General features: G+C 37.4%; 2 protein-coding genes across 2 annotated transcripts in view; both read left to right on the top strand.

Annotated features, from left to right (window-relative positions):
- LOC145768179 (dnaJ homolog subfamily C member 13-like) overlaps positions 1–2392 on the top strand; it is a 44852-nt gene extending 42460 nt beyond the window's left edge. The window contains exon 54 of the mRNA XM_082579655.1: positions 607–2392. Within this exon, the coding sequence (XP_082435781.1) occupies positions 607–689 (83 nt within the window). The 3' untranslated portion in view covers positions 690–2392. The remainder of the gene's footprint in view (positions 1–606) is intronic.
- Positions 2393–3952: 1560 nt separating this feature from the next.
- Positions 3953–17253, top strand: LOC145768181 (peroxisomal bifunctional enzyme-like). The gene is made up of 15 exons (XM_082579657.1): positions 3953–4087; positions 5208–5312; positions 5676–5776; positions 6692–6819; positions 8913–9079; positions 9351–9513; positions 10512–10667; positions 11213–11379; positions 12009–12170; positions 12882–13010; positions 13495–13596; positions 14246–14382; positions 14679–14865; positions 15148–15307; positions 15951–17253. The coding sequence occupies exons 1-15, from the start codon at positions 3959–3961 to the stop codon at positions 16115–16117; spliced, it is 2160 nt and encodes a 719-aa protein (XP_082435783.1). The 5' UTR covers positions 3953–3958; the 3' UTR covers positions 16118–17253.
- Positions 17254–17270: the final 17 nt, after the last annotated feature.

The following is a 17270-nucleotide window of genomic DNA, read 5'->3' as shown; positions in this document are numbered from 1 at the left end:
AGAGAGCTTTACGTAGAAGTAAAATGATCGAAGCTTTTGGTCATGTGTTTTCTTCGAATACCAAAGCCAGTTCTTACTAGCAGATGCCAGTTTTGAAGACCGATGACAGCAATCTAGTATCATCTTCAGAACAGTTGTATCTTAATAAGGCTTCGCTGACACTACCTGCTTTGTGAAGCGCTGACAACATTGCATATCTGCAATGGATACAGCGCTATGTAAAAGCGGATGCTATTGCATAGTTTTTGCCGATACAAAAATGAGCAACAAGCAAAAGGTGTTGCAGTGCTGACCCTAGACAGCAAACCAGTCGTTTGTTACATTGAATCAATGTAAAACATTTAGGAAACTGCCAGTAGAGGAGCTACGACGGCTTCTTTGTTCTTCCATTACGCCAAGCGGGTTTCTAACAGCAACAGTGTTTTTATTTCAACAGCTTATTACCATTGTTTTATGACTCAGAAACCATTGAAGTGTAATATTAGCAGTGTCTTTTTTCACTGTTCATCACAATTATGAACGAGGTTAAAAAACTGTAAACTGCCCTTGGCAATATTACCTCACCTATCGTTTGGGAACAATCTTGTCAATAAATTTATTGTTTAGGTGGTCCAAGCGTAGCTGGATACCTGACCGCTGCTCCAACGGACAAACAAATGCCCCAATCTCCCCCTCCAGTGGCAGACTGAGGAGTCCATCCTTGCAATCATTTGATCCAGCTCTAATGAGTTGTTCCCGTTGTCGACCAAGGAGTCGTTTAAATTATCTTTCAACTATATATCAATGTTGCGTAATGGCTTTATAACAATTAATCATCTACTGCCTCTCTTGAAAGAGCTTTTTGTGGTTTCATCCCTTTTCCCACCCAACAGATTGGCGAGCGAAATTCAGTGCCGTCTATTTATTCCATTCCTTGAATGATTTTTCAAGTTTTCTTCGATTAAATTTTTATATTTTACTGCGTTTTTCTTAATTGTTGTTCAGTTCTTGAGTATAGAAAAAAATTTCCTCGCCGTAACCATGTTGCTAAGACACGACAATTGCTGACCGCATTCTGTGAAACCCAAGTTAGTTTACAATAAGAGGCAATTGTTTGATTGCACAATGCACATATATCACGTGACAAAATTCTAGATTCTCACTTCCCCGACAATCTCATTTTAAATGATATCAGTCTTGATGCTAACCGGACACACCGACACCGCAATCGTGTTTTTAGATCTGCAGTACGTTTAACATCGCTATTTGTTGAATACGTGTAACAACAACTGGTTTTTACACTTTCTTTAACGGAAATGTGTAACTTTTTGGACTAACTGACACTGCTGGGTAACTAAAGTGAGCGTAGCATTTGTTCACTTTGTAAGAAAAACGTTCATAACAGAATAACGAGTACGGTAGCAAAGGGAGCCAGAACGATCTACGTACTAACGTCAACTGCTGCCAATTTGAAATAGTCAGCATTTTACTTTGGTTGACTTTGTGGTTAGTGTTTTGTGGAAGGATTCACAAACATAGTATGCAGCTGGCCTACCGCAAGCATCTCGGACTGAATGTTTGATCATTCTCTAGTCGTGTGTATTCGTTCATTATCAAGTCATTTCCGTGTTTGACTTGAAGTGTTTTAGTCGAAAGTTTGAATGAAATTACCTGAAGAGATGACCAGCAACCCCTTTCGTCTTTACTACCGTTGCGTTTAAAACTTGGGAAATATATTGAAGTAAAGTTGTTTTGTTCGAGTAGAAATTGTTTAATTTAACTAAGAATATAGATAAATGCTAAGAAAATGAAGAAAACAACACACTGCATTTATTTAATATGTATCCTAACTATCTGGTTCTAACGCAAAAAAGTGATATTGAAATAACCTTTAATTTATATCAGTGCCAATCGACTTTAAATTTAAGTGCACATTGGTGTATTAGATAGCATATCTAATCTACCTAACCTCTTACACTTGTGCATTGATTATTTTGTTGCTTGATTGTCACATCGCTTATTGTGTTATTTCTATGCTTCCCGTTGATTTCAAATATATCACCAAATATTCGAAATTTCACGCTATTTCACATCGATGACCTTTACTATTTTACCGACGTTTGATCCATATAAAAAGGCGTTTTGTAATCTGTCAAATCCCTGGCGTGTATCGCAAATCATATTCCCAGCTAGCTCATCAACGTAAAAGGGAGATGATTTGTGAACTGGGTTCTTATCATCTTGATGCATTGGCACTAATTTGTATCATTATGGCTCAAATCACCTCACATTTATTTAGGTATGACTTGAGGCACTCATGGGACTATTTCCGGGCTTCTGCATTATGTGCAATGCTCACGTTTTCAATCAAACTTCATTGAAAATATGTGTAATAAAAATTAAAGCCATTGAGTTTTTTTGCTTGTAAAGCCGCTTTAGAAGACAAGTTTTATTAGTCGGATATTTTTTTCATAAGATTAGCCTGCGAAAATTATCACTGCTAAGAGATATTTGCTAAGGCAGTAGGCTAATAACTATATTTTTCGGCAGCCGATTGTAGCAAGAATGGACAGCTAGACACGCGTTTCGCCCATTGGGTTAATTTCGTCAGCATCGTACCGCTAATACATGCCACAGACTATCGACTGCTGCCTTTACCAGTCAATTGAATTCTTTCCGCTGTTAGAAAGAAAACCAGCCAGTGCAGTGTAGGATAGGCTGCCACATTCTTAAATCTATAAATTTGTGGTAAACAGCTTCTAAAAGCTACCTGTCTGATCGCTCATTTGCAAGTTCCTCTGAAGTAAACATCATGTTTGTTTCAAACACCTGTTTCAATTGCATTTAAAAGGTTTGCATTAATTTTACGAATAGCCTAAGGACGGTCTGTGCAGGCCCGGATTTAGGGGGGGGCAGTTGCCCCGGGCCCCCCCGACTTTTGAAGGGCCCCTCTATGTGGTTAAAATGTGATTTTGTGTTATTTTTTTCCCTTTTGGCCTTTAAAGTTTCTGCAAAATGCTGTGCAGTACTGGACTGATGCTACTGTAGACGTAGAGATGGCTTTTCGCGCCGTAGGCGCAAAAATTTTTTTGCACGGGGGCCCCCCGATCTAAAAGTGCCCCGGGCCCCCCATCAGCTAAATCCGGCCCTGGGTCTGTGGCTCAGAAGAGATGACAATTCAGCTAAGGCGCTGTCAACTTCTACAAGCGTTGCTTACGTTGAACTGCTAATTCAAGTTTGTTCTTCACATGTAACATTTTATCGTCTTCGTTAAAATTGTTAAGAGTACGGGCAGCCTAATTTACTTTCTATTGGAAGTTCAACAATTTTGTTGCTGTGCAACATCAAACTGCAGAAAGCTGAACCATATTCTCTTTTTGGTCTTTTTCTAACTGATGTGATTCGGCAAAAGCTTCCCTGATTGACTGTCTGTGGGGTCTCAAACCGCAGAGATGGTTCTGTTGATTGACTAACACCTTTGCTTACGAAGCTAGGTGTTTGTGTGTTTTCAAGGGAAACTATGCTTCTTCTAAGCTTACAGGATTAGCCTAAGCTTCCAAAAAGGCTTTCTCATTTCGATAAAAAGACTCCGACAACTAATCATAGTTATTTTTTTCATACGTCATTCCTTTCTCCAAATAGGGACTTTTTCTGCATCGCAAAAAAAAAAAAAGATCTGTTTTGTTCAGGAGTCAGGTCAGCATTAGGCAATTGGAGAGCACATCTAAAGTAAAAGACGGTGGTAGGCCTACTAACCCCCACACCCACTTGATTTCAATGATTTTTTTTTGGCTCAGGTTGGTTAAACTTAAATTGTTCAATGACGTCGCTTGTTTATTTTGCTGAACTGTTCAAACATTTGATCACTGCTGCAGTTAATATGTGACTATTTGGATATGTCAGTAACAATATAAGTTCTTGAGGTTACAGGAATTGTTGCATTGTATGAAATTTTCAGAACAAGTGTGGTTTGTGTATTATGGCTTCATATGAAATTAGGAACAATATTGGAGTTATTTTTATAAACCATCCACCTGTTAATTCCTTAAATGATGCAGTTCGTCAAGGTATCATTAGTTGTTTGAAAGATTTGGAAACTGACTCAACAGTAAGTGGCCATACAAAAACAAAGTGTACATGATATTATCATTATTACGCTCATAATTTATGACTAAAAGCTAGCCTCGATAATGTGTTATATTGGTGATTATGCTACCATATAACTTAGACATTATTTATTTTGAAATTTTGTTCATTCATACATGGAATTATTATCAGACTTTGGCATACTGAAGCTAATTCCCATCAGTGGAAGAAGATTTAGATAAAGTCTTCTGAAAGGAAAGGAGCCAATCTTTGTGTCAATCTTTAAGCATGTCATTTAGTGTTTTGCCAAGATTTATATCAATAGTAGACCATTAGACAGATATAATAATTGGTAGCAACTTGACTGGATTGAATTGCATAATTCTAATTTCATTCACTTTAAAATCTGTCAATGATATTTAAGAATAATCTCTTTATCAAAGCTATATAATACTAATTATCAATTGTGTTAAATTGACATTATTTCAAACTTCGTGCAAGTGCCTTCACTTCAGCCATGCAGCTGTCAAGAACTATGGTAATTAATAAAGCTAAGTTATAGCTCTTCGATTTGGGATTGTACTTGGAGGAGCTGCTGCGATAGGGTCTTCATGTGTGCATAATTGTGTGAATGATTTACAATTACTGGTGTTCCTAGATAGAATGGAGATCCTGCAGATTTTCTTGCACCAATACTGTTCCCTGGGAATGATACATGAGCCCCAGTATGTGCTCAGTTAACTGTGATGCATCAGGACACCAGGAACACTGGAAAAAATTAAGAATTCAGCATCTACCTAGTTTATTCGAGACCACATTGTTTACAATACTTATATACATGCGTTTCATTTATATACAAAAACTTGTTGAAGAGTGAATTTAAATAAGTTACAGTATTGGAAAAGGGAGCTGGTGTGCAAGTGTCTGCCCTGGTAAAAATACCATGACGTCATAGACAGAAATCGGCCAAGACGCATGGGTTGAAATGTGTGAACATTGAACAGTAAAGCAAAGGTAAAGTAGTTTCATCCTGTATGTTTGATTGATTCCTGTCTATGACGTCATGGTACAATACTTTATTACCTGATCGGAGACTTGTACACCAGCTCCTGGAAAAGTATTAAACTTTGTGTTGCATTTAGGTGAAAGCTATTGTGCTGTGTGGAAAAGGATTTGCATTTTCTGTTGGAGCTGATATCAATGAATTTTCCAAAGGCAGTACCAACACATTTCTGACTCTTGTTGAGGTATATACAAGTAAAATGGATTATTGCCGTGCTAAAATTGATTATATTCATATTTCTTATATTATTATAATATATCTTTCACAGTGGTATACTATACTAAATGCAGTGTATTTTGCTTGCTGACAATAATATGAACTTACATACTCTAAGTCTACCTGTGGTGTATACTGAATCGTGACTTGCATCATTGCTTGCTAGCAGCCTTTTGTTTTTGTTAAACATAAACTTTGTTCTCATCGAATATATTTGTGCTTGGCACATCAAAAAGTATGGTTCTAATACTGTACCGGTATCATCAGTTAAATTAATTATATTGAAAACTCAAATATAAATTTTGGACAAGCCATTTTTTCATATTTTTAGGTTGTAAGCACAATTGAAAATTGTACCAAACCAGTGATAGCCGCCATTCATGGCTTTGCTCTTGGTGGTGGCTTAGAACTTGCTCTAGGATGCCATTATAGGTATGATAGCATGCTTTCGTTGTGAAGTATTATATATATATAATTCATTATGTTCATTGGTTTTCAGAGTTTTTTTTTGTCTGAGAAAACCTCACTGGGAACTTAACCTTCTCAAGTTCACATATTGTAACATTGTAGACTTTTTAGAAGTTTTGGTTTGTTTGTGTATACCTGGTTGCTGAGATTAATGTGAAGGTTCTGCTTGATAAATCATACTTGTTTCTAGATTGTTTCATCTACTACTAGTTGCCACTGATTGGAGATTGGAGAAATGAATTTGATTTATGATATTGTCACAAATGCACCATACCCACAAGAAAATAATATTGTAGATTTCAAAGTTGAAAGTTGAAATGCACTTATAAATTGTTTTTGAGCTACTGGAATCGGTGATAGTTCGTTGCAAGATTCATATTTATAATCCCTTTGATATGCTGTATTGCCCATTTTTCTCATGTACCAGCTAGTGTGCAACCATGTATGTTTTCTAATTTAGCAGTGAAGTCTCATTGCAAGATTAAACTTGTAATGTAATTTTAAACAACTTGTTTGTAACTCACATGCACTTTTGGTGGAATAAACTTGAAGTAAAGATTATCTCTTGACTTGAAAACTTTGGAGGCATTTCAGGGTGTTTCTGACACTGTTAAGCTACGGTATGTCAAACTTCCTTTGTTGGCTGCATGGCCAAGTTGTCTGCAAGACTTTCATAAGGACGTTGGTTCGACACTGCTCCAGAGCATGCCGCTTTGTGTTGGCAAAGACACTTGACGGCATGCCCAAATAAGGGGAGCAACTGACTCAAAGACTATGTGTTATCGCAGTGTACGGTAGGCTTTGTTGTCGCAATGGGTGTAAAATTAAGCATGATTATTATTATTAATGTCAGCCGGCTTATTACAACCTTTACTCCAGAGTTGCTTCGCCAAGTGCCAAGTTTGGCTTTCCAGAAGTAAAACTTGGAATACTTCCCGGTGCTGGTGGAACCCAACGCTTTCCTCGGCTTGTCGGATTAGATGTAGCATATCAATGGATTGTTTATGGTCAGTTATAGATACTATTTATTGCCGCATTGTAAATCAATTGACATCTGCCTTAAACATTAGATATCAATGCTTTTTGAAATACGATGTAAACTCAAGTAGAGGTTACAAATACATTATGTCACCTTGGATTGCTTGTTAAATTTCTAAACTTCTCTAGGTGTACCGTACCAAGTTTAGCTACATGCTTGTTTTGTTAGTATATATATATAGTTACACAATTATTGCTTGACTTTGTGTGTTGATGGATTAACTAATTTCACAAAGTAGCTTCCTTACACCAAACTTGCATTATATGTACATTTTTCACAATGTAAATGATAGATTGCAAAACTGGTGCAATGTAATTTTTTGAAAGCTAGGTGCTATTTCTTAAATTTCTTGTTAAAATTGAGAGGTATAGCGACTGTTGTATTTGTTTTCACAAAAAATATTATTAACAATAGCTTTAATAAGTAATTTGTAAAACATGCATAAAAAGCTGATGTAGGAAAAGTCACCGTTTTATCATGGAGAGTCTCACAATACTCGATCCATCACCATGCGATGTGGTACTCCGGAGAATTAAAAACAATAACTCAGTAGCTTGGCAAACCGAAAACCGAACTTTTTTTCTATTGTTTTTAAGTAGTTCACCAAGTAAACAAAAGTCGTTGTTCTAAGTGTTACAAGAGAATTCATAGAAAAAAATATGCGCATCCACTGTGGTAACATGGCGAAGCTATTTGCGCTGCTTTCATAGTGCAATAGCAGACCAGTTTCACAGGAAGCAGGGAATCATCATCAAGCCAGCTGCTTCCTTGATGCAAGAGATGTGTCTTAATTGAACAGGGAAACCATGGAATTCGTTTCTATTGTTCACACTAATTCACTTTATTTTTGCGTGTTCTTGTCATTTTTTACGTATTAAAGGTAGCGGTTAAGTTGATGATAGTCTGTGGTCTTTTCGATGCCGATTTTTTACTTAGAATACTGCTTGGTGTTTTGTACGCCTAAGTAGGCTACTTCACAGACGTTGGCGCTGCAATACCGGATAATTTCTTGTGTTTGTGAGCTATATAGGCTACAACAAGATGTTGAGAATGATAACCAATTTTACTTTTCAAGTTTTATCACTCCGCCCGACTGACTTTAGTTTATTCGAACAGGTTATATTTTTTTGTTGAACAGTGAAATGGCACACTACACTTCATCTCTGCTGCGTATACTCAATTGGCAAATTTGCACCATTTATGACGTACCTGCCCTATACGAATTGCAAACTCACGCCACGTTTTCACAGAGCAAGTAACTTTTCAAACCGTGTTCAACAAATACAGTACATCCGTACAGAGCATTTCTATTGCTAAGATATCACTGCCAGTCAACCTTTACCAGTAACGTTGGCTATGAAAGCATCCATAAGTTTATTTCAGTTTTGAAAAAAATAAACTAAAGTGCAAACTGTTTTTCGTATCCAGGCTTACACCCAGTGGTTGAAGATTTAGTATAAGTGGACGGGAAAACAAGGAAGCCAATCTTCATGTCCACCTTTAGGCATGCTTTTAAGTGTCCTGCCAAAGACACAGCTGCATGCTCTTGAGCGGTGTCGAACCGGCGCCATTTCGATTGCCGTTCCAGGGCTCTCACCACTCGGCTATGCAGCCGACAAATTCAAACTAACTTTGTACTTTGTCTAAAACTATTCGGTATATTCAGATTTCTTTCAAAAAATTTTCAATTTTTTTTTCTCAAATTCTAACTGCATAATTTCTAAGAAGGTGTACTACAATTGCTTTTTTAAGTGTGATATATTGATTTTAAAAGAGTGAATAATTTAATATCTTTAATACCAAAATTTTGTTTGTGGATTTTCAGTGTTTTTAGTTGCTCTTCATCATCATCAGGTTCCTTCCTCTCATCGAGGCTTGGAAGCAATGAAACGCAAAGTATTTTTGTTTTGAGATATTTTAATTATTTTATTTTAATTGCTGTTTTATAGTCAAATTCTGTCCAGTCTAGGAGAAAAGTGTTTTTGATAACTCTTGTCCAGCGAATTTTAGATAAATCTTTGTGGAATAAATTTTATGCAGTTTCGATTTTGGTTATTTCAGGTAGACAGCATTCCGCTCAAGATGCCGCTGCTGTTGGCTTGGTTGACATGGTATTCCCTAAAAATCGTGACGTTGTTCAATGCGCAGTTGAGTTCGCACAAAGTGTTGCTGAAATCAGCGTAGTCAATCGTAGAGTTTCAAAGCTTCCAGTAAGAGATGCCGCTCAGGTATGTATCTCTATTGTTTTTCTATGAATCAAAGGGGCTTCACTATGTTGCTAATTTAGACAATAACTGCAATTTTTCGCTTTGCAACTTACGGTTTATCTTATTTTACAATTTTTAGTTTAAATCTATATATTGTAGCTTACTTAATGCCGTGTCGTTGCTGGGTTTCAACTGCTTATCTGTATAACATTGTTACTTCTCTACCAAAACTTTATTTTTTTATATAGACGAAGACATGACAAGGTTGTTTTTTCTACAGTTTATTCTTTAGGTTGACAACTTGGTCGCAAAATACATTGCCGAGATAGAAGCCAAGTCTCGAGGTGAAATCGCGCCCCGCGCTTGTGTCCAAACAACCAGTGCAGCTGCTGTCATGTCGTTTGATGACGGGATGAAAAACGAACGAACAGCGTTCAACCTGTTAGTTTCTTCTGGTAAGAAATAATTTGAAATGCACTTGAACATAGTTGTAGTGTTTTTGTTATATGGGCATATTTTAAACAACAGATTTGGTGTATGCATGGCCTACTTAGGTTACTATAACTGAAACGTGCGTAGTATTAGAATAGTACATATTCATGGTAGAATTGCTAGGTTCTTGGTTTATTGCATTGTTTGGTTTATGTCATTCAATTCCATCAATTTGTTGCCAATCATATATTCTTAGCAGATCTTTTAGTAGAGGTTTCGTATTTTATTGACATTAATATTGATCGTTCTGCTGCTTGTCCACTCACTTTTATAAAATAACACTGGTCTACAAAAAAAGAATTTTTTTTTTGCTTCATGAACTTTGAAGACTGATTTAGAGTAATTTTGGGGTGCTGAATCCGAATCTGACCTCAGATTTATCCTATCACGTAAGGTTTGTGAAATATGATAACAACAAATTGTTACTTTCGTCAAAAGTGGAAGATTTGGCGTTGCGTTTACCACCAACATATGTAGTGCTGTAACGAAAGGTTAGTGTTAGACAGGCCAAAACAGCCTAAATATGGTTACTGAACAAGCATTGTCATAGGCTTGCTTAAATCTTTGTGGTTTCATGCAAAACATTGACCGGGGGAGGGGGTCAGTTACACTTATAGCCTCCCTTTTAGCTTGTTATTATTGCCTTGTTAATAATGTTGCTTAGAAAACAAATTGGTATCAAAATTATAATTGGTAGGTGTATTTCAGCTACTTATGCACCACATGGCTTGGATTTCTGGATCTTGCACAATGTGTATGTGCAATAAACGCAACGTCAAATCTTCCACTTTTGACAAAAGTAACAATATGCTGTTATCATATCTCACAAACCTGACGTGATAGCATAAATCCGACGTCAGATTCGGATTCCGCACCCCAAAATTACTCTAAATCAGTTTTCAAAGTTCATAGAGCAAAAATCGTGTAGACCAGTGTAATCAGTTATAACATTTTCTTCCAGGCCAGGCCAAAGCGTCGCAGTATGCTTTCTTCGGTGAAAGAATGGCCGCTAAATGGCAGGGATCAGGCAGTGCTGCCCCTATGAAAGTCAACAAAGCTGCGGTTATAGGACTGGGGACAATGGGAAGCGGAATTGCTATATCTCTTTCTACTTTAGGTGAGAAAGTTGCTGTGGGATGATGCGACGCACGCAGATGGCAATCGTCTGTTGGAGTGCGTAAAGAAACAGAGAGAAAGAGCCACGCTCAAATAGTCTTAAAGGCTTGATTGTTGGCCGTTACTGCAGTTACAGCTAATGAAGTGACATATTGCTACTGTTGGGTTGTACTGTAATGCTGTAAAACACAAATAATTTAACAGAAGCTGATAAAACGGCCTTGTGGTTGCATTTAAATTATGTGGTAAATATGCATTCCTTATTGAGTGCTTGCAGTAGGCTACTATACTCCATTTACTGGGTCAATTTAAACTTGCCATGGTAAGAAGAAGGCTATTAAGCCAAAAGTTTAAGAACGATTAGTAACTAAAAATCGGCTATGAGTAACGAGCAGCATTTTGTAAAAGTTTTTGAGCAAGTTTTTATATGTTGTTATTTTTTTTTTAAACTTACTGCAAATTGTCTGCTGTAAGGATTTGTTGGTGACTGCTCAACGCACAAACGTACTGGTTGATCATTTTGAATGATTTATATTGTTGTAACAGGCATACCTGTGTATGTTCTTGAGTCCGACGAGAAACGGCTGAAAACTGCTGTTACTTCAGTTTTGAAAACGATACAACGCATGAGGCTGAGAAAAGAAATGAGTGAAAATCAATCCAAGTCTATGCAATCTTCTTTGATACCAACGAGTAATTATAGCGATTTGCAGGTGCGGTGCAAAGATTTCTTTGTTAATGTTGCATAGTTAATTAGTTAAAAACCAAATGGTGTTGCAGAATGCAATACCGCCTTAAAGTCAATATAGCTCGATATAGGGCATTTGCATTGTAATTTTCCAATATATTATTGAAATTATGTGTTAAAATTGCTGATTCCAATCTGCTAGGTATATGGCTTAGTTTTGCTTCACGAGTAAAACCTCACCAACTTGAATGGTAATCGAATTAGTTGACGGAATTATGCAATCCAATACTTCTGGAGTTGTGCATAGAGCATATTAATGCCAATTATGTGATAGATAGCACTGCAACACAGATAAGCATTGGGCATTATGAAAGTTTATTGGAATGAGATGATTATGTTAAAATAATATGAAGGGAATGTTTAGCAGTGTTGAAAAGCAATTCCGTATGTTCATCACCAGGACTTCTGATGTGCCATTCTGGTTGTAGCCTACTACTTGTCATGCATTTAAAACATTTAAAAAAATAAAGCTTGTATTTTCTTCTTCAGTAACAGTGGCATAACGGTGCCCAGACAGCGAAATTAGCCATTTTTACATTGAATCAACGTAAAAATGGCTGATTTTGCTGTCTGGATAACTTACCGACACTTTAGGATGTCGATCTCGTAATTGAAGCTGTGTTTGAATCAATGGAACTCAAGAAGGAAATTTTCAAAAAACTCGACAAATTCTGCAAGCCCTCTGCTATCCTTGCCAGTAACACAAGCGCTCTGGACATCGATGCAATTGCTCGTGCAACTCGAAGACCAGGACAGGTTCTGTGGGATTTTTTTTTCCAATAAAAGTTGTAGCTACTCTTTAAGTACTTTTGGGTGCTTTTAAAAATGCACAGTACGCACAGTTTAATCTCAGTGAACATTGTACATTTGTACAAATGTACAGATTATGCAGAATTGAAAAGGGATATGTGATGTTCACTACCAGCACTAAGGCTCTGAGTTTGAATCATATGATTTTCAAAATGTTTTTTTACGAGTCATGCTTGATATATCACAACCAATTACAGAGCTCGTTTTTAATAACGCTTGTCAAATGTGTAGTGATATCCTGCTATTTCTAGCTAACATATTTAACCAACCATTTGGTCACATGCTTAGTGAGTAAATACCTGCTAATGAAGAAGAAATTACATTAAATATAGTTATTTACTGTCTAAAACGTCATTCTGAAGAAGTAATTATGTGTTCGATTGACCTTTGACTCATCAAAAATCTAAAGGAAATAACAATGATTTTCATTTCTGTACAGAGCTGAGTGTTGAAAGAGTGAATTTAGGTGAGGGCAATAGTAACACGAATTGCATCTTTATAATATATAGCTACGTTTAAAATTAAAACTATGTGTTTTGTGCCTGCTGAAAGCAACGCATCTTTGAAAATTGATATCGATACATTGCTATATTAAGGTGCACATTATCATTATTGTGTGATTGTAATCATCACTTTAATAATAGTGATGCCCTGTAGGTCGTAGGAATGCATTTCTTTGCTCCCGCTCACCGCATGAAGTTGCTGGAAAACGTCAGAGGATCATTGGTGTCGCCACGAACGGTAGCAACGGCAATGGACATGGGAAAGCGACTGAAGAAAGTTACGGTACAAAATTATGCTACTCTTTCATCATCAAAGTAGCCTACAGCAGTGATTTCATATTTTTATACCCACCCAAAAGTCAACATTTTATTAACATTTAGGTCATTTACTGCTCAAGTTGCTTGATCTTGCAGTTATTTAGTTTATGAAGTCGGGTGCTTAACCAACTGAGCTATCGGGGCGAGCATCATATAAGTTACAAGTCAGTTGCCGATAATCCACACTGACGATCCACAAATGCGATTGATCTAGATTTCATGCAAGTGATTCTGTGTCATGTAGTGAATGCTCAAGTAGACTTAATAATGCAATAGATCGCGTTTCGCTTTTAGCAGCATGCATAATGACGAATGCACATAACTAGGCGACTGTGTTCCGATAGCTGGTGCAAACCGCTACTACCACAGCGAATCAGTAGCATCAGGCTAAAACAGGTCGTTGGCATCTACAATTGTGAAGCAAACTTGATTACATGTCAACGTCAAAGGTTTTGGTTGGAAACTGCCGAGGATTCGCCGCCAATCGCATGTATGATCATTACATGGCAGTGAGTGAATTTCTACTCGAAGAAGGCGCCTATCCCGAGCAGGTAAATCATTTTTTATCGTCAATTAGAATTAAAAAGCCGAAGCTTAATTAGCCGAATGGTATGAACAAATGGCTGACGATCGGAGGGTTCTCTGTTCGACTCTCAGCGAGAGCAGGCTGGTGTTGTTTTTGAAAAATACATAAAGGTGTGCTTGAGACGGATACGAACATCGACCACCTTACATGTCTTCCATTTACTTGGCAAAACTCTACGCCACGGCGCATTATTCTGGACACTTAGAAGATAGAACTGTATGTATCAGGCACTGCTACATAACTAGATGTACTTTGTTAAAAATCTACTTTTAAACGCGGTGAGTTTTGTCATCTGCTTGCACTTGTCTTTCATTGTAAGAAACTTTGCTCGGTGCTCTCATACATTGCTTGTTTGCCTTTTGCTTTCTCATCCATTTCATTCAAATTTTTGCACAAAAATATATTTACATTCATGTTGAGTGAAATGTCGAAAGGTTGATAACGGCAAGCTTCTCTCTATTTTGTTTCAAAGAAGAAGCCTGATCTGGTAATCCTCCCAAAACATCAGGGTTGACAAGTTGCTTGCGGCAACTCCTCCACTTCTCTTTGTCGTTGGCATCTTCAATGCAAAGCTTCAAGAAATAGGCATTTATTATTTGTTTTTTGTAATCCAGGTGGATGCGGCGTTGAAACAATTTGGGTTCGTCATGGGTCGGTTTCAAGTGGCGGATTTAACCGGACATGACGTATTGTACAAGGTTAAACAGGGAAACAATGCAGCCCCGAAACTTGGCAGTCAAGTTCGAACTTGGTATATGTAGAAACTAAAAAACATATCTGCTGTTTGGTCTTTAAAAACTGGTTTTGTTATGTATTTTATCTCAATCGATTAACATAACATATGGCCGAACGATGAGCAGTGCGCAAAGGGCTATCCGACCTTTTAGTAGTGTACTGCCAGTGCTATCTTTGCCTGCCCATCACAATGGACGTTTGTAGTAGTAGTAGTAGTCCAGTTTTAATCCGGTGATGTCCCCGTTACCGAGGGTGGCCGGCAAGTCATAATATCAATAATAGTCATAATATCAATCAATTCAATCGTTGCAGGAACGGAAAGCGCTACTGCCCCATCGCTGATGTTTTGTTCGAGCGTGGTCGTTACGGCCTGAAGACTGACGGCAGAGGATGGTTCAAATACGTCAACAATCAACCTTTTGTTGACCAGGAAATCACTGACGTAATTGACGCTCACCGTCAACGTCACAACATAAAGCCGAGGAAGATTCAATCAGAGGTATACCTTTGCTGATGTCACATGCGATAAATTGACAAATTTCGAGTGGAAACGCCAAAAATGTTCAAACCAATAATGCAAACATAATAATAAAGATGTTTTGGCCATTTGGGCCGAAAACTATGTTCAGCGAGGGCTACAATCATCAAAACCAAACCTTTAAAGTAACGTTGTTTTTTTCTTCCGTTTTTCAAAACTCTCCACGATATCCAGAATGGCAGGAACCTCGTATCCACAACGCTTTTTATTTATTTGTTGTTGTTTTTTGTTTTTTCCTTTCAGGAAATACTTGAGCGAATGTTGTATTGTATGGTAAACGAGGGCTTTAAGATCCTTGAAGAGGGAATTGCAACACATCCGACTGTGTTGGACACTATTTGGTTGAACGGGTATGCATGGCCCAAACACACCGGCGGTCCCATGTACTACGCTAATACTATTGGTGAGTTCAGTTTTAAAGTTACTTTCTCGAAAACGAAATCCTATTGAAGAAAAGATTTATGTTCTTGTTAATGGTCATTTTGGCATTCTAGCATAAGCTGTGAACCACTGACGCAAGAACCCTTTCACTAAGGTTGGCAGTGTGGTGTTTTCGTGGAATGGATAGCCGTCTTTTGAAGTGTGCTGCTCAACTGCGCCTTTAAAAAGTTAAACCACCGTCGCTTTGTTTCTTCGTTTTTTAGTTTTCACAGTCAAATGTTTATTGATTAAATTGTAGCTTTCGATAGGGAAACACATAGTAAGGATTGCATTAACTTCACTGAAATCGATGCCACATCTGGTTTTAGTGGGCTGGAAATATTTTATAAGACAAAAGTAGGGCCTCAGTGAGAAAGGGTATGAATCACTCAGTGCACTACCGCTTTTTGAACACTGGCCTACTTCAAAGCAACAACTGTGCAAAGTGCGAAAGCATGGATTTGAGAAGCCAGTTTGTTGAACTGAGGTAACTGAGGCATAATATTGTTGTCATTGCAAATGTCGAACGATTTTATCGGTGAATCTACGAGGCAGGTTGTTCTGTCGTGCGAAAACGTAAAAGTTCAATTTGTCACGGTGTGACTTGGCAACTTATTTCTTTCCAGGATTGCCACGCGTCTTGGAAGTGATTGAGAGAGAATGGGCCAACTCCGATTTTACAGAAGAACGTTGGCGTCCCAGCAATATGCTGATTAATTTGGTAAAACACGGAAATCCTAATATTATGGACTGGATGGATTTGCAAAGAAAAGCCAACAAAAGTTCTTTATAGTGTTTTTAAAATTTACTCAAAGCTAGCGTCTAAGACTATCGTATTGTTATGCTTTGCGTCAAGGGAAAGGTCAAGTGTCACAGCATTGATTCAGTGCAATGTTTTTAATTTAGCTTAATTTGTTACTTATCCTGCAATCGTGCGGACTGACTGCAATTTTAGATAGCTTATATAATTATGCCGTTTGTGTACGCGAAAGGCTTATCGTATTTCATTGTAGTATTACATTACTGACTACTCACTGTATGGTGAATCTGTCATAAAAAAATCTACTGTTTATGAACTTATTGGCGGCATGGTTAGATTCGTTGATTCATTATCATGTGCTTAAAAAAGTATTATTGTTCTGCCCCATTTCTTTCATAAAAGTGCATAACTAAACCGTCTTACAACGGTTTCTGGAAGATAATAGTAGCACTCGCACGACTCTGACAAATACTTACTGATTGTACAATACATAGTACAAAGCATACAGTATGTCCAAATCATTTCGAGGATTGCTATTACTCGTTTTTCGTTCGTGATGAGCTGACCATGAGCTTCATAAGCCTGATATGCTGGTGCTCACCATCGCTATGCGGTTATTTTGCTCGTCAACGACAAGTGTTTGGTTCTGAACAAGAAATTGAAATGTCTTACTTATACAATGTGTTGTTATTTTGAAGCAGTGGTCTCGCGTGTTGTTGCTTTGAACTGTGTCACAAAACTTGAACGTAAAGTGTAGTTTTTTTCGTAACTCTATGTAAATTTTAGGACAGGCTGTAGCAAACGAGGATAATAAAGCTTTGACCAGCATTGCCACACCATGTGCCTTGTTTGGTGCGTCATACGTGTGGCACTCAAGGATGGCATAATGAGTTTGTTCTTCTACTGAAAATATCGTTTATGCATATTTTATATTTCTATGCAAAATGTTGATGGCTGCTGTTGGAATTTTATACAAATACAATTGGCAAAGTGGTCAAGCAAAAGGTTAATGACTCGATCAAGTAATTCTTGCTCCCGAAATTATGAGTGATACTATATACGAAAACTTTCCCAGCATCGTGTATTTTTCATAGCTTTGACTTTATCATTTTACTCTCATCTAATATGAATTTTAATTCCTTGTTAAACGCCTTTTTCTTTTGTGTGTAGGAATCTTTAGAGACTA

This window comes from Aplidium turbinatum, chromosome 4, assembly GCF_918807975.1.
Source record: "Aplidium turbinatum chromosome 4, kaAplTurb1.1, whole genome shotgun sequence".
Lineage (NCBI taxonomy): Eukaryota > Metazoa > Chordata > Ascidiacea > Aplousobranchia > Polyclinidae > Aplidium > Aplidium turbinatum.
Note: the sequence above shows the minus strand (reverse complement) of the source record. Positions and strands in the feature narration are given on the sequence as shown.